The sequence below is a fragment of the Bicyclus anynana genome, chromosome 26 (genome assembly GCF_947172395.1).
Source record: "Bicyclus anynana chromosome 26, ilBicAnyn1.1, whole genome shotgun sequence".
Taxonomy (NCBI): domain Eukaryota; kingdom Metazoa; phylum Arthropoda; class Insecta; order Lepidoptera; family Nymphalidae; genus Bicyclus; species Bicyclus anynana.
The window spans coordinates 5,438,207-5,454,478 of record NC_069108.1 but is presented as its reverse complement, the minus strand read 5'-3'; the positions used below and the strand labels follow the sequence as shown (position 1 = coordinate 5,454,478).

The 16,272-nt window shown below is 41.2% G+C and overlaps 1 protein-coding gene across 1 annotated transcript; it reads right to left on the bottom strand.

Annotated features, from left to right (window-relative positions):
• Window positions 1-225: 225 nt before the first annotated feature.
• On the bottom strand, window positions 226-16,129 carry LOC112053452 (phenoloxidase-activating factor 2). Its single transcript, XM_052890009.1, has 12 exons — window positions 16,031-16,129; window positions 14,250-14,362; window positions 13,363-13,461; window positions 11,807-11,881; window positions 9,293-9,404; window positions 8,316-8,446; window positions 6,956-7,103; window positions 5,665-5,779; window positions 4,519-4,624; window positions 3,077-3,252; window positions 1,544-1,717; window positions 226-415 (listed from the first exon to the last, which is right to left on the bottom strand). The coding sequence occupies exons 1-12, from the start codon at window positions 16,036-16,038 to the stop codon at window positions 248-250; spliced, it is 1,425 nt and encodes a 474-aa protein (XP_052745969.1). The 5' UTR covers window positions 16,039-16,129; the 3' UTR covers window positions 226-247.
• Window positions 16,130-16,272: the final 143 nt, after the last annotated feature.

Here is a 16,272-nt window from a genome sequence, read left to right as displayed (position 1 = left end):
GGTGGCATAGATATTCAATTTACCAACACACTTAGCAAAAACTCACATACATGATAATTTATAAACGTGTCTCTGCTCTATTAGCAATCCTTCATTGCTTTACTACTAGCGTACTCTTAATTTATATACAATTTAAAAAAACTGTCATCATCCCTATTGTGCGTTCTTTAGTATAGAGTGGTTCATCTAACGATTTATATCGACGGTTAGTGTGTAATAAAAGAATTGTCTATGGTAAGGCGTGTATTCAGAAGGAGTAGGAGTCTGTGCCGAGTCCCTCGGCACGCATCTGCCGGTCCACCCAGTCGGCGAGATGTGGCACGTTCACATACACGCCCGGCACGTCGCGCTTGCCGCACTCCAGACCGTACGCCACCAGACCCACCACTGCGTACCGAGTCTTGCCGTCTCGGTGCTGGAAATATAAATAACATCATCTCAATATCGATCGATATTGAGCTCACTGCTGAACCCGAGTCTCCTCTCAGAATCAGAGGGACTAGGCCGATAGTATACGCTGGCCCAATGGATTAAAATTTTCTAAACGTTAAAAACGCTGTCGTCCATTTTGTGACGTCACAATGTTACTTGATGTACTAAACGTCAAACTAATCTTGTGTTGTCTAATATTTTTGTCAAGCGCTCCGTTTGGAAAGATTTTTTTTTTAACATAAAAATGGAACTAACTTCTAACACGTATTTCTAACAGGTATTTAAAGATACTGAATTGATTTTCATGATAAATGGGACCAATCTGAAAGTATACCTACTCTTTCAAATAAAAAAAGAATTTTGAAAATTGTTTAATAAATGAGAGAAATTGTTTAAAAGTTATGAGGTGACAAACAAAATATATATAAAAAATACTGTAGTGTTTGTGTATACTAAATAGATACCTACAATACTACATACACTATCTTATGTACATTGGTAGTGGGGGCATGGAACAGTCTGTCACCGGCGTTCGACCTGAGTGGTCGTGCGTGGTCTGCTTGACTTACAGTGTAGAGATGAGCCAGTGATTAGCTTACCAGTGTAGAGATGAGCCAGTGATTAGCTTACCAGTGTAGAGATGAGCCAGTGATTAGCTTACCAGTGTAGAGATGAGCCAGTGATTAGCTTACCAGTGTAGAGATGAGCCAGTGATTAGCTTACCAGTGTAGAGATGAGCCAGTGATTAGCTTACCAGTGTAGAGATGAGCCAGTGATTAGCTTACCAGTGTAGAGATGAGCCAGTGATTAGCTTACCAGTGTAGAGATGAGCCAGTGATTAGCTTACCAGTGTAGAGATGAGCCAGTGATTAGCTTACCAGTGTAGAGATGAGCCAGTGATTAGCTTACCAGTGTAGAGATGAGCCAGTGATTAGCTTACCAGTGTAGAGATGAGCCAGTGTTTAGCTTACCAGTGTAGAGATGAGCCAGTGTTTAACTTCTTATATAGTAAGGACGAGGGTCCTTACAAATACAAAAATAAAAAAAAGCACGCATTAAATTTATAATGTCCTTTTTTGAAGTCGGTTAAAAAAATATGAGGAGTATTTACCCCTATAGGGCACACCAGGGCCGAGCCGCCGTCGCCGCGACACGTGTCGACTAGCTCCTCGCCCCCGGCGCAGGTGAGCGACTCGTGCAGCACGAAGTTGGGGATGTGACGGAAGCGCGTGTTGGTGTGCAGCAGCTCGCGACACCTATCGTGTTCCACCAGCGGCAGCTTCACCTAGAATGATCGGATCGATGACAATACATGCATTTCACCATTATTAACCAAATAAAATGTTTTTATTTCACTCTAACCAATGCACAATAACACAATTTTTAATTGCATTTGCACAATAATGTTGAATTTGCACATAACAGAAATGTTTAGAATCGTTATTTCTATATTGTACTAGCGGACGCCCGCGACTTCGTCCGCGTGAAACTCAATGTAAACTTTCAACTACCCTACCCCTACCCTACCCCTACCCTACCCGTACTCTACCCCTACCCCCACCTTGCCCCAAATTACCCCTACTCTACCTCTACCCCCACCCTGCCCCTACCCTACCCCAACCCTACCCCTACCCTACCCCTACTCTACTTCTACCCTACCCCTACTCTACCCCTACTCTACCCCTACCCTACCCCTACTCTACCCCTACTTTACCCTACCCCTACCCTACCCCTACCTTACCCCTACCCTACCCCTACACCTACCCTACCCCTACCCTACCCTTAGGGGTATAAAAAATAGATGTTGGCCTATTCTCATAGGTACCGGATAAGCACAAAAAAATTCATCAAAATCGGTCAAGCCGTTTTGGAGGAGTATGGCAACGAAAACTGTGAGACGAGAATTTTATATATTAGAAGATTATTGTCTTCCAACTCATTCGGAGCTCAATGTATGAAAGTAACGAATCATGAAACTTAGATAACTTGGTTCAGAACTGTAGAGGATTTATGAAGTACACGTATAAAACACGTAATTCTTGATAATGGGGATGATGACTTGGTTTGTATATATTGATTTTTATGATACATTCGGATAAATAAGGTCAATGTTAACTAATTTATACATAAAAAGCAAAGATTGACTGGATATTTGCAAAATAAATGAGATTATAAAATTTCAAAAACTATTAAAAATATTTTATCGTAATTAGATAAAAATTCATACAGTTTTAGCTTCCTTACATTAAATGTGTCATTTTTTAATATATGAACTATGAGCATAAACGCACAAATAACAAAGATATTAGTAACTTTGTTTGAACGCGCATACAAATCTAACGATCATTACATTGCCTATGACGTCATTATTTCGAGCCATTTTGTATGGGGCGTTTTTCAGGAATCCGCGGCAGCGCCGCAAATCTGACTGTTTTAATCCCTGTAGCTCCGAAAGTAATGATCGCAGATACCCTGTTACTTTTACAAAATTGCTTTGCTATTAGTATACTCTTAATTTATATACAATTTAAAAAACTGTCATCATCCCTACCAGCTTTGGGAGGAAGGAAGGCGGAACAGCGTGCATTTTTCAATTCTTGCGACTCTTTCCCGACATCTACAATATGAACACAAGCAAATGTACCTTCTTCAGTATGTTGACGTACTCGTCGGTGAGCACGTCCTTGCCCCAGCCCATGCTGAAGCACGTGGCGGCGTCAGGCATCACCCGCGCCAGGCACGCCGGCCCGATGTGCGGCGCAGACGTCAGCTCGAACGGCGCCTTGAGGAAGATCAGCGCGATGTCGTTGTACACAGACGCTGGAGTATCATCAGTATTGTTAATTATATACATTTTAAATCATGTGTGTGTGTGTGTAAAAACTTGCGAAGCTGAAGTGGCAATGGGTGGGCCACATAGTACGAAGAGCCGATGGATGTTGGCGTCCCAAGGTGCTGGAATGGCGATCCCGCGCCGGAAAGCGCAGAGTTGGTTAATAATTATTTGGACTGAGGACATCAAAGTCCAGGGAGCCACTGGATGCCAACTCAACGAGTCGCGAAGCTGAAGTGGCAATGAGCAGGCCACATAGTACGAACAGCCGATGGATGTTGGGCTCCCAAGGTGCTGGAATAGCGATCCCGCGCCGGAAAGCGTAGTGTTGGTCGACCCCCACTAGGTGGACCGAGGATATCAAGCGGGTTGCAGGGAGCCACTGGATGCCTGGGCTCGAGACCTTTGTGTTTGGAGATGAGAGCAAGAGGCTTTTGTCCAGCAGTGGACGTCGATCGGCTGATAGTTATGATGACGATGAATATGGTCGCTAACGATGGGCCTTATTAGAAGGGTTTAAAGTCACTCAGCGGCTGATAAAATTATACTTGGAGTTTGTCTGCATTATCGAATTAGAATTGAGGTTAACCGGAGAAGGACCAAAATGACTGACATAGCTCAGCGAGTCGAGAAGCTGAAGTGGCAATGGACAGGCCATATAGTTCGAAGAGCCGATGGACGTTGGGGTCCCAAGGTGCTGGAATGGCAATAATACACCGGAATGTGCAGAGTTGGTTAATAATCAGTTTGATTGAGGACATCAAACCAAACGCATTGCAGAGAGCCGCTGGATGCTGACTCAGCAAGTCACGAAGCTGAAGTGGCAATGTACATAGTAGGAAGAGCCGATGGACTTTGGGGCCCCAAGGTGCTGGAATGGAAAAGTGTAGATCACCCACCCACCAGGTGGATCGAGGATATCAAGCGGGTTGCAGGGAGCCGCTGGATGCTGGCGGTTCGAGACCGTTGTGTTGGAAAGTCCATGCAAGAGGCCTATGTCCAGCAGTGGACGTCCATCGGCTGATAATATTGATACTAATATTATAAACGCGAAAATTTGTTACGTACTCTTTAACGCCGAAACTACTGAACCGACTTGGCCGAAATTTGGAATGGAAATAGATTTTACTCTGGATTAACACATAGGCTACTTTTCTTTAAAATCCATGGTTCCCGAAGGATTTGTGAAAAACTAAATTCCACGCGGACCGTCCTCTAGTGGTTACTGATGATGAATGACAATGCAAACTTACCCCTGAAGTACTCCTCATGAGAAACGAAGCGATCAGCATCTCTCTCCTGTATCCCGTACTGCTCCTTGTCAGTCTGTGTATCCCACTCGCCGGCACGGCACTTCAACTTGAAATGTCAGACAATGTAAACTTGCTTTATCTAGTCCTATAGATTTACTTTACTGTGACTTGATAGCCCAGCCCAGACCTCTGCCTTTGATTCAGAGGGCGTAGGTAAAAATCTGTTCCGAGGCATGTACCTCCAACTTTTCAGTTGTGTGCATTTTAAGAAATTAATATCACAACATCGTGAGGAAACCTGCATACCAGAGAATTTTTTTAATTCCCTGCGTGTGTGAAGTCTGCCAATCCGCATTGGGCCAGCGTGGTGGACTAAGCCCTCTTATTCTGAGAGGATACTCGCGCTCAGCAGATGTTAATGATGATGATGATTTTCAAATTCCGGAAGAGATAAAACATAGACTCAAATTGAGAACCTCCTCCTATCTTAAAGTCGGTTAAAAAGACATTATTATCGACTAAAAGCATCAAAAATATTTCTCTCTCTTTGGTCACATCGGAAAGAAAGAAAAGGCGACATTTTTCAATTGTCGCTTTTAGTCGACAATAAGTCCGTCTCATTCAGAGACATGTTGATAGCGCCTTCACCTACTAACGCAAATAAGCTAGTTTTAGCAGACTCAGAAGTGGTTTACAAACAATTAGAAAACTAATGTCGAACAAAAGTTATGATTCATAACATTCGTCAGGACAACTTAATAAATAAATCAAACTGTAAACAAAATAAGATCCTAGAATGGCAGATGACCTTGAGTGAAGTCACGCACTGTGTGTAGGGTTAAAGACGTCTTTGATAGTTAACCAACACTCCCCTTTTCCACTCAAGTCACTCTCCCCGCCTATCCCAAGTAACCCATAATCCCAAGGAACCCATAAAGAATGGACGGCCCTAACGCCACCAGCACACTGAAGCCGACCGGCGACGAGCGCCTTATATTGAAAGTCGTTCCCGCCAACTGACCGCTACCCCTCTCTAAATCCCTACTCTTTACGAAACAAGTCGCGCCACCTAGCGTCGGCACAAGCCAACATGAGATCGAGCGACGTCATATTCGTCCCGGACTACTATTTCCAATACGAGTTTACCTCATTGGGCGTAACTTGCAGCAGCTTGTGGAAAGCAGTGACCACCACGGAAGGGTGGATGATGGCGCCTCCGCCGATGTAGTCGTTCTGCACCCACACTTTTGTGCCAGACTTCCTGGAAACATGAGATAAGTGGTGCGTCATTATAAATATAGTTGCCGAGTCGCATACTAGATGGCGCTAGTAGTAGTTTCGATAAAATTGTATCGGACTACTAGCTCACGCTGTTTCACCCGCGTGGTTCCCGTTCCCGTAGGAATACGGGGATAATATATATAGCCTATAGCCTTCCTTGATAAATGGGCTATCATACACTAAAAGAAATTTTCAAATCGAACCAGTAGTTCCTGAGATTAGCGCGTGCAATCAAACAAACAAACAAACAAACTCTTCAGTTTTATAATATTAGTATAGATAATGATTTTCACCACAGCCAAGATCACTAAAATTCTTCATAATAAAAGATTTTACACGAAAAAGTTGTGCAATGTATTATTTCGTGTGAATTAATAGCTATGTCATCATCAGTTGCAAATTTTCATTAAAGGGTATTTGTCTATTTTATATTTTTTCCGGAAAACATGCAAATTGCAATGAGCAATCGGAAACTTAACAAATCATGCTCACGTGGAATGGTGGCAAGAATACAGGCTGCGTTTGCGCAAAATGAACCAGCAGTGAAATAATTCAGAGAAAATTTTTGGCACTGCGACTCCATGGCCCAAAGGTCTCCACTCTCCACAGAAAAAGGAACAAACATGTAACTCTATACCAGAGAGGCATACTTATGCCACTTACTAGTTTCAGCTTTTCTTGCCTCGACTTTCAGTACAATTTTACTTCGTTTTATTCCTTTATACACGGAGCCAACTTACTCGTAGCAACGCAAGTAGTCCCACATTAAGGCCTCTCATTCCTCAGGAAACTAGCATCTATCCATCGATCATCATCTTGCAATCATCTCATATTATTCCTGGCTGCCCCATCTCCTAAAACAACGCAAGAAGCTAACCACATTTAGTGCCTGCCCCATTATCAGGAAACTGGCGTCCATTCAATCAGGTTCAATCATCAAAATCATCTCAAGTTATTCCTGACTTCCCCATCTCCTAAAACAACGCAAGTAGCGTCCCACATTAGTGCGTGCCAGTATCCCAGGTAACCAGCATTCATCCATCAGGTCCCTTGCCATTATCTCGATTTTCCCCTCTCCTACATGGTGATTGGCTGTTTAGTGGGTGCAAATGGGCCGATTGTTTTAGTAGAGTTTTCAGTATTTCGAAGTACTCACCTCAGTAGCGCCACCATCCAGGGGAACTCCCCGTAGTTGGCATACACCCCCCGGTCGGACACGTCTTGGTTGGGCGGCTGGAACACGAACAGACTCGGGTCGTTCCAACCGCACTCCTTGCTGACACTTGGGTTTTTGGAAGGCTTGGCTGAAAAATGAAAGCAATATAATTGACACTTTTTATATAGTTAGGAAAGAGTAGTCTGAGAACGATACAATGTCTCTCGACTACAGTCGGAATCATTCGGTCGGCTTGTGCTGACGCTAGATGGCGCTAGTTGTTTCCGTGACAAGAGGGGGCGAACTAGCGGGAGTGGCTCGTGATATAAGGCGCTCGCCGTGCGGTCTATTGCAGTGTTCCGTTGGCGATCGATCCATTAACACCTCTAGTGAATCCTTCTAGGATTACTCTGTGCTAGACAGGGAGAATCTCTCTCTGCCTTGATCTGTGAACTCCATTGTTGTGTTGTATTTTGGTTACAGTTTGACTTGTTAGTTAAATTGTCCTGACACGTATTGTGAATGTGACCCTTTGTTCTAACATTCGTTTTTCTTATCTTTTTCAATCCATTTCTGAGTTTTCCTAAAAATATTTTTTTGAAATATCATCATCATTACCAGCCACATTCGGGTCACTGCTGAGCTCCTTTATAGGTCGTGCCAATTAAATTTTCAGCGATAGGTTGCTGAAAATCGTATTAACATCCATTGATTAATTTAGAATCAAGTCGTTTAGATCAGGTTTCTCAAATTTTCGGCCTCCGTTTCACGAATCCTTGTTATAATTTCCAATTACTTAGTAAGTGGTTCTCTATAACCACTTAATAAGTAATGGAACCCCCCCCCCCCCCCCCAAGAAATAAATAAATTTGACTGTTGTATGCCAGAAATGGCTGAATACATTAGAATGTATGTGTTCTCAGCAAAATAAATGAATGAATGAATGAATGAAGAACATAAGGTTTTTATATGAATAAAAGGTAACATATAAAGTACCAAAAGAAATGTCCGTTGTATGTTTGTATGTAACATTAATGTGATGGGTGTGTTGTTGAAATGGATCCAATATTAGGAGTAATTTTGGACAATTTCAACCTTAATTCTCTCTTCTTGGCTCGGTATCAGTTATCAAGCCATTACCATTACGTAAAACTTGTGGCGAATCCCTTGCCGTCAAATGGCGAACCCCTGGGGGTTCGCGTACCCCACTTTGAGAAACCCTGGCTTAGATCATAGTATAGGTATGTTTCCACGACAGCGTTTATAAAACACAACGCTGTTTTTCGAGGTGTGTTACATTTTCAATTTAAAAAAACTCTCGTGCGACTGAGGGCTTATACTATGTAAAGAATATTTATACCTTCATTTTGAGCCTGTTGCGGTTGTTCTGCATCTTTCTCTTGTTTCTCAGTTTTCTGGGGTTCCACTGGTAGGCGATCATTGAGCTTGCAGCAGATGTCCAGGTACGAGACGCATTCTACGTTACCAGACCTGATGACAGAGTTATACTAATCAATAGGGTAGTTGTCTCATATCAAATTTAATATAAACAATTGTAGGAAATAGTAGTCAGAGACGGACAAGACGTCGCTCGATCTCGTGTTGGCTCGTGCCGACGTTTCCGTAAAGAGTAGGGAGTTAGAGAGGGGTAGCGATCGGTTGGCGGGAACGACTTGCTATATAAGGCCCGTCTTATGGTCGGCTTCAGTATGCTTGTGGTGTTCGAACCGTCCACATTTCTTGATGTGTAATTCTTTATGGGTTACTTTGGATTGGCGGGAAGAGTGACTTGAATGGAAAGGGGGAGTGTTAGTTTACTGTCGAAGGATCTTTTAACCCTACACACAACGTTCACAAGTGCGTGACTCCACTCAAGGTCTTACTTAACTTGATTAACAAACTGTCAATTAAATCAAACTAGAATGTCAGAGAATGACCTTGAGTGAAGTCACGCACTTGTGAACGTTGTGTGTAGGGTTAAAGCCCGCGGTTACCAGCCCTCGATTTCACTCTTGGCTGCCTTACTGCCGTACGCTAGTTTAATCCTGGTTTATATCTGATAATATCAGCGCTATACTTGATCAAGTGTAATTAGAGGGTAGATCTGTAATTGTAAGTTAAATGATCGATTCGGTGATGATTGATAGTGTTACTTTGTGTATCTGCCATCCTTGACACATAAAGCTTAGAACCTGCTCTTGGACTAGAGCTCCGCCGATATCAGAAGTGGAATATAGTCGATGCCCCGATATATATAAATCAATAATTATGTATAATTAAATAGGGAGTGTGTGTATAAATCGCGTGGAAAGAAGCTGCTTCTTGTGATATACTTACCGTATATCTATTAGGGATGTGCCGTCTCCGATGACCTTGCGTGTCTGAGGGTCGCACTGGTAGTAGACCACGCAAACGCCGGACTCACCCCCTTCTGTTACACACGGCTTTTCTGAAAAATACGAAAAATCAACTAATTATTTAAAAAAAATAGTTTTTAGAGACTGCCGTTAGCAGTTAATAGTCCGGTCAAATTAAACCAAAAAATAAGAGCTTTACTCTTATTTTTTGGTTTAATTTGACCGGACTATTTACCTAAATTCCCACCAAGCTGAAAATCGGTAAGATTGTCTAAAATATCATTAAAAACAAAATTTGAAAGTTCCCCATCTTTCCCCTGTAAGGAAAAAGTTTTATTTAAGGTGGCGTGGAAACGTGTGCATATTATGAAGATTACAACTTTTACAACTTTTTGAATCGTTATATCTCAAAAACGGTGGCTCGTAGAAAAAAAGAATTAATAAATTTTTATAGATAATTTTATGATCTTCAATTTTGTCTCAGATAATTTTATGATAAAACTTACCGTTTTGCTGAAAATCGCGAAAAGCTAATTTTTTTGACCTTTGACCTTGAATATTTTTTTTTCCTTACAGGGGAAAGATGGGGAACTTTGAAATTTTATTTTTAATGATATTTTAAACAATCTTACCGATATTCAGCTTGGTGGGAATTTAGGTAACTTCGAATGTTTAAATTGACCGGATTATAAAACTTAGAACTTTTATGAGGGAAGTGAGAGTGCACCAGTGCTTAGGGGCGTGCAAGATTTTTAACTAGAGTGTGCACTATAAATTGTACAAAATTGAGAATTTGACGGCCTCCGTGGCGCAGTGGTATGCGTGGTGGATTTACAAAACGGAGGTCTATTCGATCCCCGGCTGGGCAGATTGAGATTTTCTTAATTGTTCCAGGTCTGGCTGGTGGGAGGCTTCGGCCGTGGCTAGTTTCCACCCTACCGACAAAGACTTACCGCCAAGCGATTTAGCGTTCCGGTACGATGTCGTGTAGAAACCGAAAAGGGGTGTGGATTTTCATCCTCCTCCTAACAAGTTAGCCCGCTTCTATCTTAGACTGCATCATCACTTACCATCAAGTGAGATTGTAGTCAAGGGCTAACTTGTAAAGAATAAAAAAAAAATATCGTCGTCCTCAACCCATATTCGGCTCACTGCTGAGCTCGAGTCTCCTCTCAGAATGAGAGGGATAGGGCCAATAGTCCACCACGCTGGCCCAAAGCGGATTGGCAGACTTCACACACGCAGAGAATTAAGATAATTCTCTGGTATGCAGGTTTCCTCACGATGTTTTCCTTCACCGATTGAGACACGTGATATTTAATTTCTTAAAATGCACACAACTGAAAAGTTGGAAGTGCATGCCCCGGACCGGATTTGAACCCACACCCTCCGGAATCGGAGGCAGAGGTCATATCCACTGGGCTCTCACGGCTCAAAAAAAAAAATTATATTTGTTGGTAAACAGTATTCATCAAGAAACCACGGACAGACGGAAAGACAGACGGGCATGGCGAAACTATAAGGGTTCCTTGTGGACTACGGAACCTTAAAAAGAAAGAAAAGTTTATTCAAATAAAGACACATTAAATTAAATACTTGCTTTACTTGTCGACACATTAGCACCGTGTCATATCAGGGAGACAGAATCAAGACCGGGAGCCGCAGCAGAAAAAGCTGAAACCGGTAAGTGGCTCAAGTATGCCTCTCTGACAGAGAGTTACATATTTGTACCTTTTGCCGTGGAGACCCTTGGGCCATGGAGTCGCAGTGCCAAAATTTACCGAATAATTTCACCGCGGCTAGTTGCCTCGACTGGTGACAGAAGGGCTGGCTCATTTTACGCAAAGGATCAACCTGGCTCCAGCGCGGAAATGCAGCCAGTATTCTTGCCACCATTCCACGTGGGCATGATTTGTATAGTTATTAGGATAAGTTAGCTTAAGTTCCATAATAAAATTATCTATATATATATATAAAAATGAATTGCTGTTCGTTAGTCTCGCTAAAACTCGAGAACGGCTGAGCGGATTTATCTCATCTTGGTCTTGAAATGTTCGTGGAGGTATAGAGAAGGTCTAAAAGGTGAGAAAAACTAGAATAATTGCCGGGAAAACCATAAAAACAACCGTTTTCTATTTCTCATACAAATGTTTAAGAGTCAAGCAGAAGAAGTAGGGGTAGGGAGGGGTAGGGTAGGGTTAGAATAGGGAAGAAGTGCACATAAGTCAAAGCGAAGCGTATTTACCACTATGCATAACCTGTTGTACTCGTTTGTATATGTTTTGTATGCAATAAACGGAACACATTTTAAGACGACGCCAGCGCCGTGCAGCGACTTTTTTGCATCGCCCTGTTCGTCTCTCAACCGGCTGTTGTCTATGTGTAATTCCAAAGTTCAAACAAGTATTTTCCTTTTACAAAACCTTCAAATCACACGCTAAGGCACCCTTAGGCTTGCTCCATCACCAAGAGACATATTAAATTAAATACTTACCCACAAAAGTAGAATTGATTTCGTCGTCAAACTTGTTAGGCGTAACCGGCCTTGTCAGTGACGAATTCCGTATAACTGGCACAAACAAACAGAAAAACATACCTATAGCATAGTTACACACATCGTTATCAACCCATATACGGCTCGCTACTGAGCTCAGTCTAATCTCAGAATGAGAGGGATCAGGCCAACCAACACGCTGGCCCAATGCGGATTGGCAGACTTCACACACGCAGAGAATTAAGAAATTCTCTGGTATGCAGGTTTCCTCACTCACGCTAGTAAATGCAGTCGCTGGATGTTGTGAATACCATGGTGTTTCGTCGTCATCAACCAATATCCGGCTCACTGCTGAGCTCGAGTCTCCTCTCAGAATGAGAGGGGTAAGGGTAATAGTCCACCACGCTGGCCCAATGCGGATTGGCAGACTTCACACACGCAGAGAATTAGGAAAATCTCTGGTATGCAGGTTTCCTCACTCACGCTAGTAAATGCAGTCGCTGGATGTAGGCAGCAATACCATGGTGTTTTGTCGTCATCAACCATAATTCGGCTCACTTTTGAGCTCAAGTCTCCTCTCAGAATGAGAGTGGTTAGGCTAATAGTCCACCACGCTGGCCCAATGCGGATTGGCAGACTTCACACACGCATAGAATTAAGAAATTCTCTGGTATGCAGGTTTCCTCACGATGTTTTCCTTCACCGTTTGAGACACGTGATATTTAATTTCTTAAAATGCACACAACTGAAAAGTTGGAGGTGCATGCCACACGGAGGCAGAGGTAATACCCACTGGGCTATCGCGACTCGTATTTATTAGACACAGAATAAAGAATGATACAGAATGAGTCTTTACAAGCAGCGTGCTGAAGCCGGTGAAAACCATAAAAAAAACATCACGCATCTTCTTGACATCCGCATATACAAACTTTAATCATAATTTGCGTTTCAAAATTTAACACTAAAAACAATTATGTAAAACAATATAATATGAATTACTTAATTACTTATGGGGATGATGACTAGGTTTAAATATATTGATTTTTATGATACATTCGGGTAAATAAGGTCAATGTTAACTAATTTATACATAGAAAGCAAAGATTGACTGGATATTTGCAAAATAAATAAGATTATAAAATTTCAAAATCTACTAAAAATATTTTATCAAAATTATATGAAAATTCATACAGTTTTAGCTTCCTTACATTAAATGTGACATTTTTCAATAAATGAACTATAAACATAAACGCACAAATAACAAAGATATTAGTAATTTTGTTTGAACGCCCATACAAACCTAACGATCAGCGAGCCAACGACGTCACTAAATCGTGCCATTTTGTATGGAGCGTTATTCAGGGATCCGCGGCAGCGCCGGAAATCTGACTCTTTAAATCCTGTTCCTTTTACAAAATTGCTTTACTATTAGCATACTCTTAATTTATATACAATTTAAAAAACTGTCATCATCCCTATTGTGTGTGTGTGTGTGTGTGTGTGTGTGTGTGTGTGTGTGTGTGTGTGTGTGTGTGTGTGTGTGACGCAATACTCACCAACGTTGGACGGATCTAAGTTAAAACCACCGCTGGGCTTATTGCTTTGTGTAGTATTTAAAAATTGGTTGACCCAGTTAACTGCATCGTCGACCCTTTCTGAAAATATAATTTAGGTACATTTTAATCCTTCTGTACTTTCTCATGAATAAATAAATTATTATTATTATTATTATTTTTATTTCTCTCATTTATTTATTACTTTTTTTTTTTAAATTTTTAACAAGGTAGTAGGTTCGGCTTTGGATAAATGTTGTAGATTTATAGTACAATAATTAATATTCAATATTCAATGATGTAAAATGAAAAAAATGTTTGTCAAAAACTTTTTTTTTTATTTTCCATCGTACCGGAACGCTAAATCGCTTGGCGGTACGTCTTTGCCGGTAGGGTGGTAACTAGCAACGGCCGAAGCCTCCCACCAGCCAGACCTGGACAAATTAAGAAAACCTCAAACTGCCCAGCCGGGGATCGAACCCAGGACCTCCGTTTTGTAAATCCACCGCGCATACCACTGCGCCACAGGTCGTCAAAAGTTAACTAAACTACTAGTTTTAATAAGTAATAATTCTATGTAAAGCCGTGATAGTCCAGTAGATATGACCTCTGCCTCAAATTCCGGAGGGCGTAGGTTCGAATCCGGTCCGGGGCATGCACCTCCAACTTTTCAGAAATTAAATATCACGTGTCTCAAACGGTGAAGGAAAACATCGTGAGGAAACCTGCATACCAGAGAATTTTAATTTTCTGCGTGTGTGAAGTCTGCCAATCCGCATTGGGCCAGCGTGGTGGACTATTGGCCTAACCCCTCTCATTCTGAGAGGAGACTCGTGCTCAGCAGTGAGTTGAATATGGGTTGGGTTTTTAACTGTGTAAAATGACTATACCTGGCTGGTAGCCTGACTTCAGTCCACCAGTACCGCTCTGTCGCTTAGTCCTCTGTATGAAATTTTGGCCAGACACATAACAAATGACCAGCAAAACTGTTAAAATTGTCAATCTGTAAAAAAAGCAATTTAAATCATCATCATCATCATCATATCAGCCGATGGACGTCCACTGCAGGACATAGGCCTTTTGTAGGGACTTCCAAACATCACGATACTGAGCCACCTGCATCCAGCGAATCCCTGCGACTCGCTTGATGTCGTCAGTCCACCTGGTGGGGGGTCGACCAACACTGCGCTTACTAGTGCGGGGTCGCCATTCCAGCACTTTGGGACCCCAACGTTCATCGGCTCTGCGCACTATGTGCCCCGCCCATTGCCACTTCAGCTTCGCAACTCGCTGAGCTATGTCGGTGACTTTGGTTCTTCTGCGGATCTCCTCATTTCTGATTCGATCACGCAGAGATACTCCTAACATAGCTCGTTCCATCGCCCGCTGTGTGACTCTGAGCCTTCTTATGAGGCCCATAGTTAGCGACCAAGTCTCTAACAAGTCAATTTAAATAATTAGGATAAATTATATCGTTGACACTAGTGAAGTTGTTTTTCATAATTAACGCGGGAACCATGAGTTTTTCTATATTCTACTAATATAGGGATGATGACAGTTTTTTAAATTGTATATAAATTAAGAGTATGCTAATAGTAAAGCAATTTTGTAAAAGTAACAGGGTATCTGTGATTATTACTTTCGGAGCTACAGGGATTTAAAGGGTCAGATTTGCGGCGCTGCCGCGGATATCTGAAAAACGCCCCATACAAAATGGTACGAACTAATGACGTCGTAGGTAATGTCATGATCGTTAGATTTGTATGTGTGTTTAAAGAAAATTACTAATATCTTTGTTATTTGTGAGTTTATGTTTATAGTTCATATATTAAAAAATGTCACATTTAATGTAAGGAAGCTAAAACTGTATGAATTTTCATCTAATTACGATAAAAGATTTTTAATAGATTTTGAAATTTTATTCATTTTGCAAATATCCAAACAAACTTTGCTCTTCATATATTAATTAGTTAACATTGACCTTATTTACCCGAATGTATCATAAAAATCAATATAGTCAAACCTAGTCATCATCCCCATTATAAACGCAAATTTTGTATTGATGTTTGGATGTTTGTTACTCTTTAACGCCGCAACTACTGAACCGATTTGACTGAAATTTGGAATGCAAATAGATTTTACTCTGTATTAACACATAGTCTAGGTACTTTTTATCCCGAAAAAATCCATGGTTTCCCGAGATTTGCGAAAACTGCTGACTGTGATGATATGAATGTTTGTTACTCTTTCACGCCTCAACTGAACCGAATTAGCTGAAATTTGGTATTGAGATATATTATAGCATGGATTTACACATAGGCTACTTTTTATCCCGGAAAAATCCATGGTTCCCGAGAGATTTGTGAAAAACTAAACACCACGCGGACGAAGTCGCGGGCGTCCGCTAGTTAATTCTATAAAGAAGAAAGATTTGATTCGAAATTCGAACCTATCGAACCAAAGACCAAAGTCACATAAACTAATCACTGAACCAACGCGGCAAGCAATGACATAAATAAAATAAACATACTTCCTTATATTTTTTTTCGTTATAAGAAAAACCCCGAGAAGACAAATCTTAAAACGGAATAACTAACTTTAATACACAATTAAATGTAAATTTAAACACTCTATTGCATTATTTAGTGATTGAATTAATAAATAAACTTACCTGTACATGTTGGAAAAACAAATTACATGTATAAAATATAATAAATATAGTTTATTCAAAGCGTATAGATGTGCGCGAGTCGATCGCGGCTATGGCACTGAGGATTGAGGTACTTGTATGAGGAAAATTAAAAAAAAAACCGCACAAGTTTGAGACGGATTCGCCGCCGAGGATTCCGTACAATGTAGGTACATATATTTTGCTAAATAAATAATATATTCTATCTTTTATTGCATAGCTCT

Coding starts and splice junctions, on each gene's coding strand:
- LOC112053452 (XM_052890009.1), bottom strand. Junction 7,104..8,315: donor GCAACAGGCTCAAAATGAAG/GTATAAATATTC, acceptor TTCATTTTTCAG/CCAAGCCTTCCAAAAACCCA. Junction 3,253..4,518: donor TCATGAGGAGTACTTCAGGG/GTAAGTTTGCAT, acceptor ATGATACTCCAG/CGTCTGTGTACAACGACATC.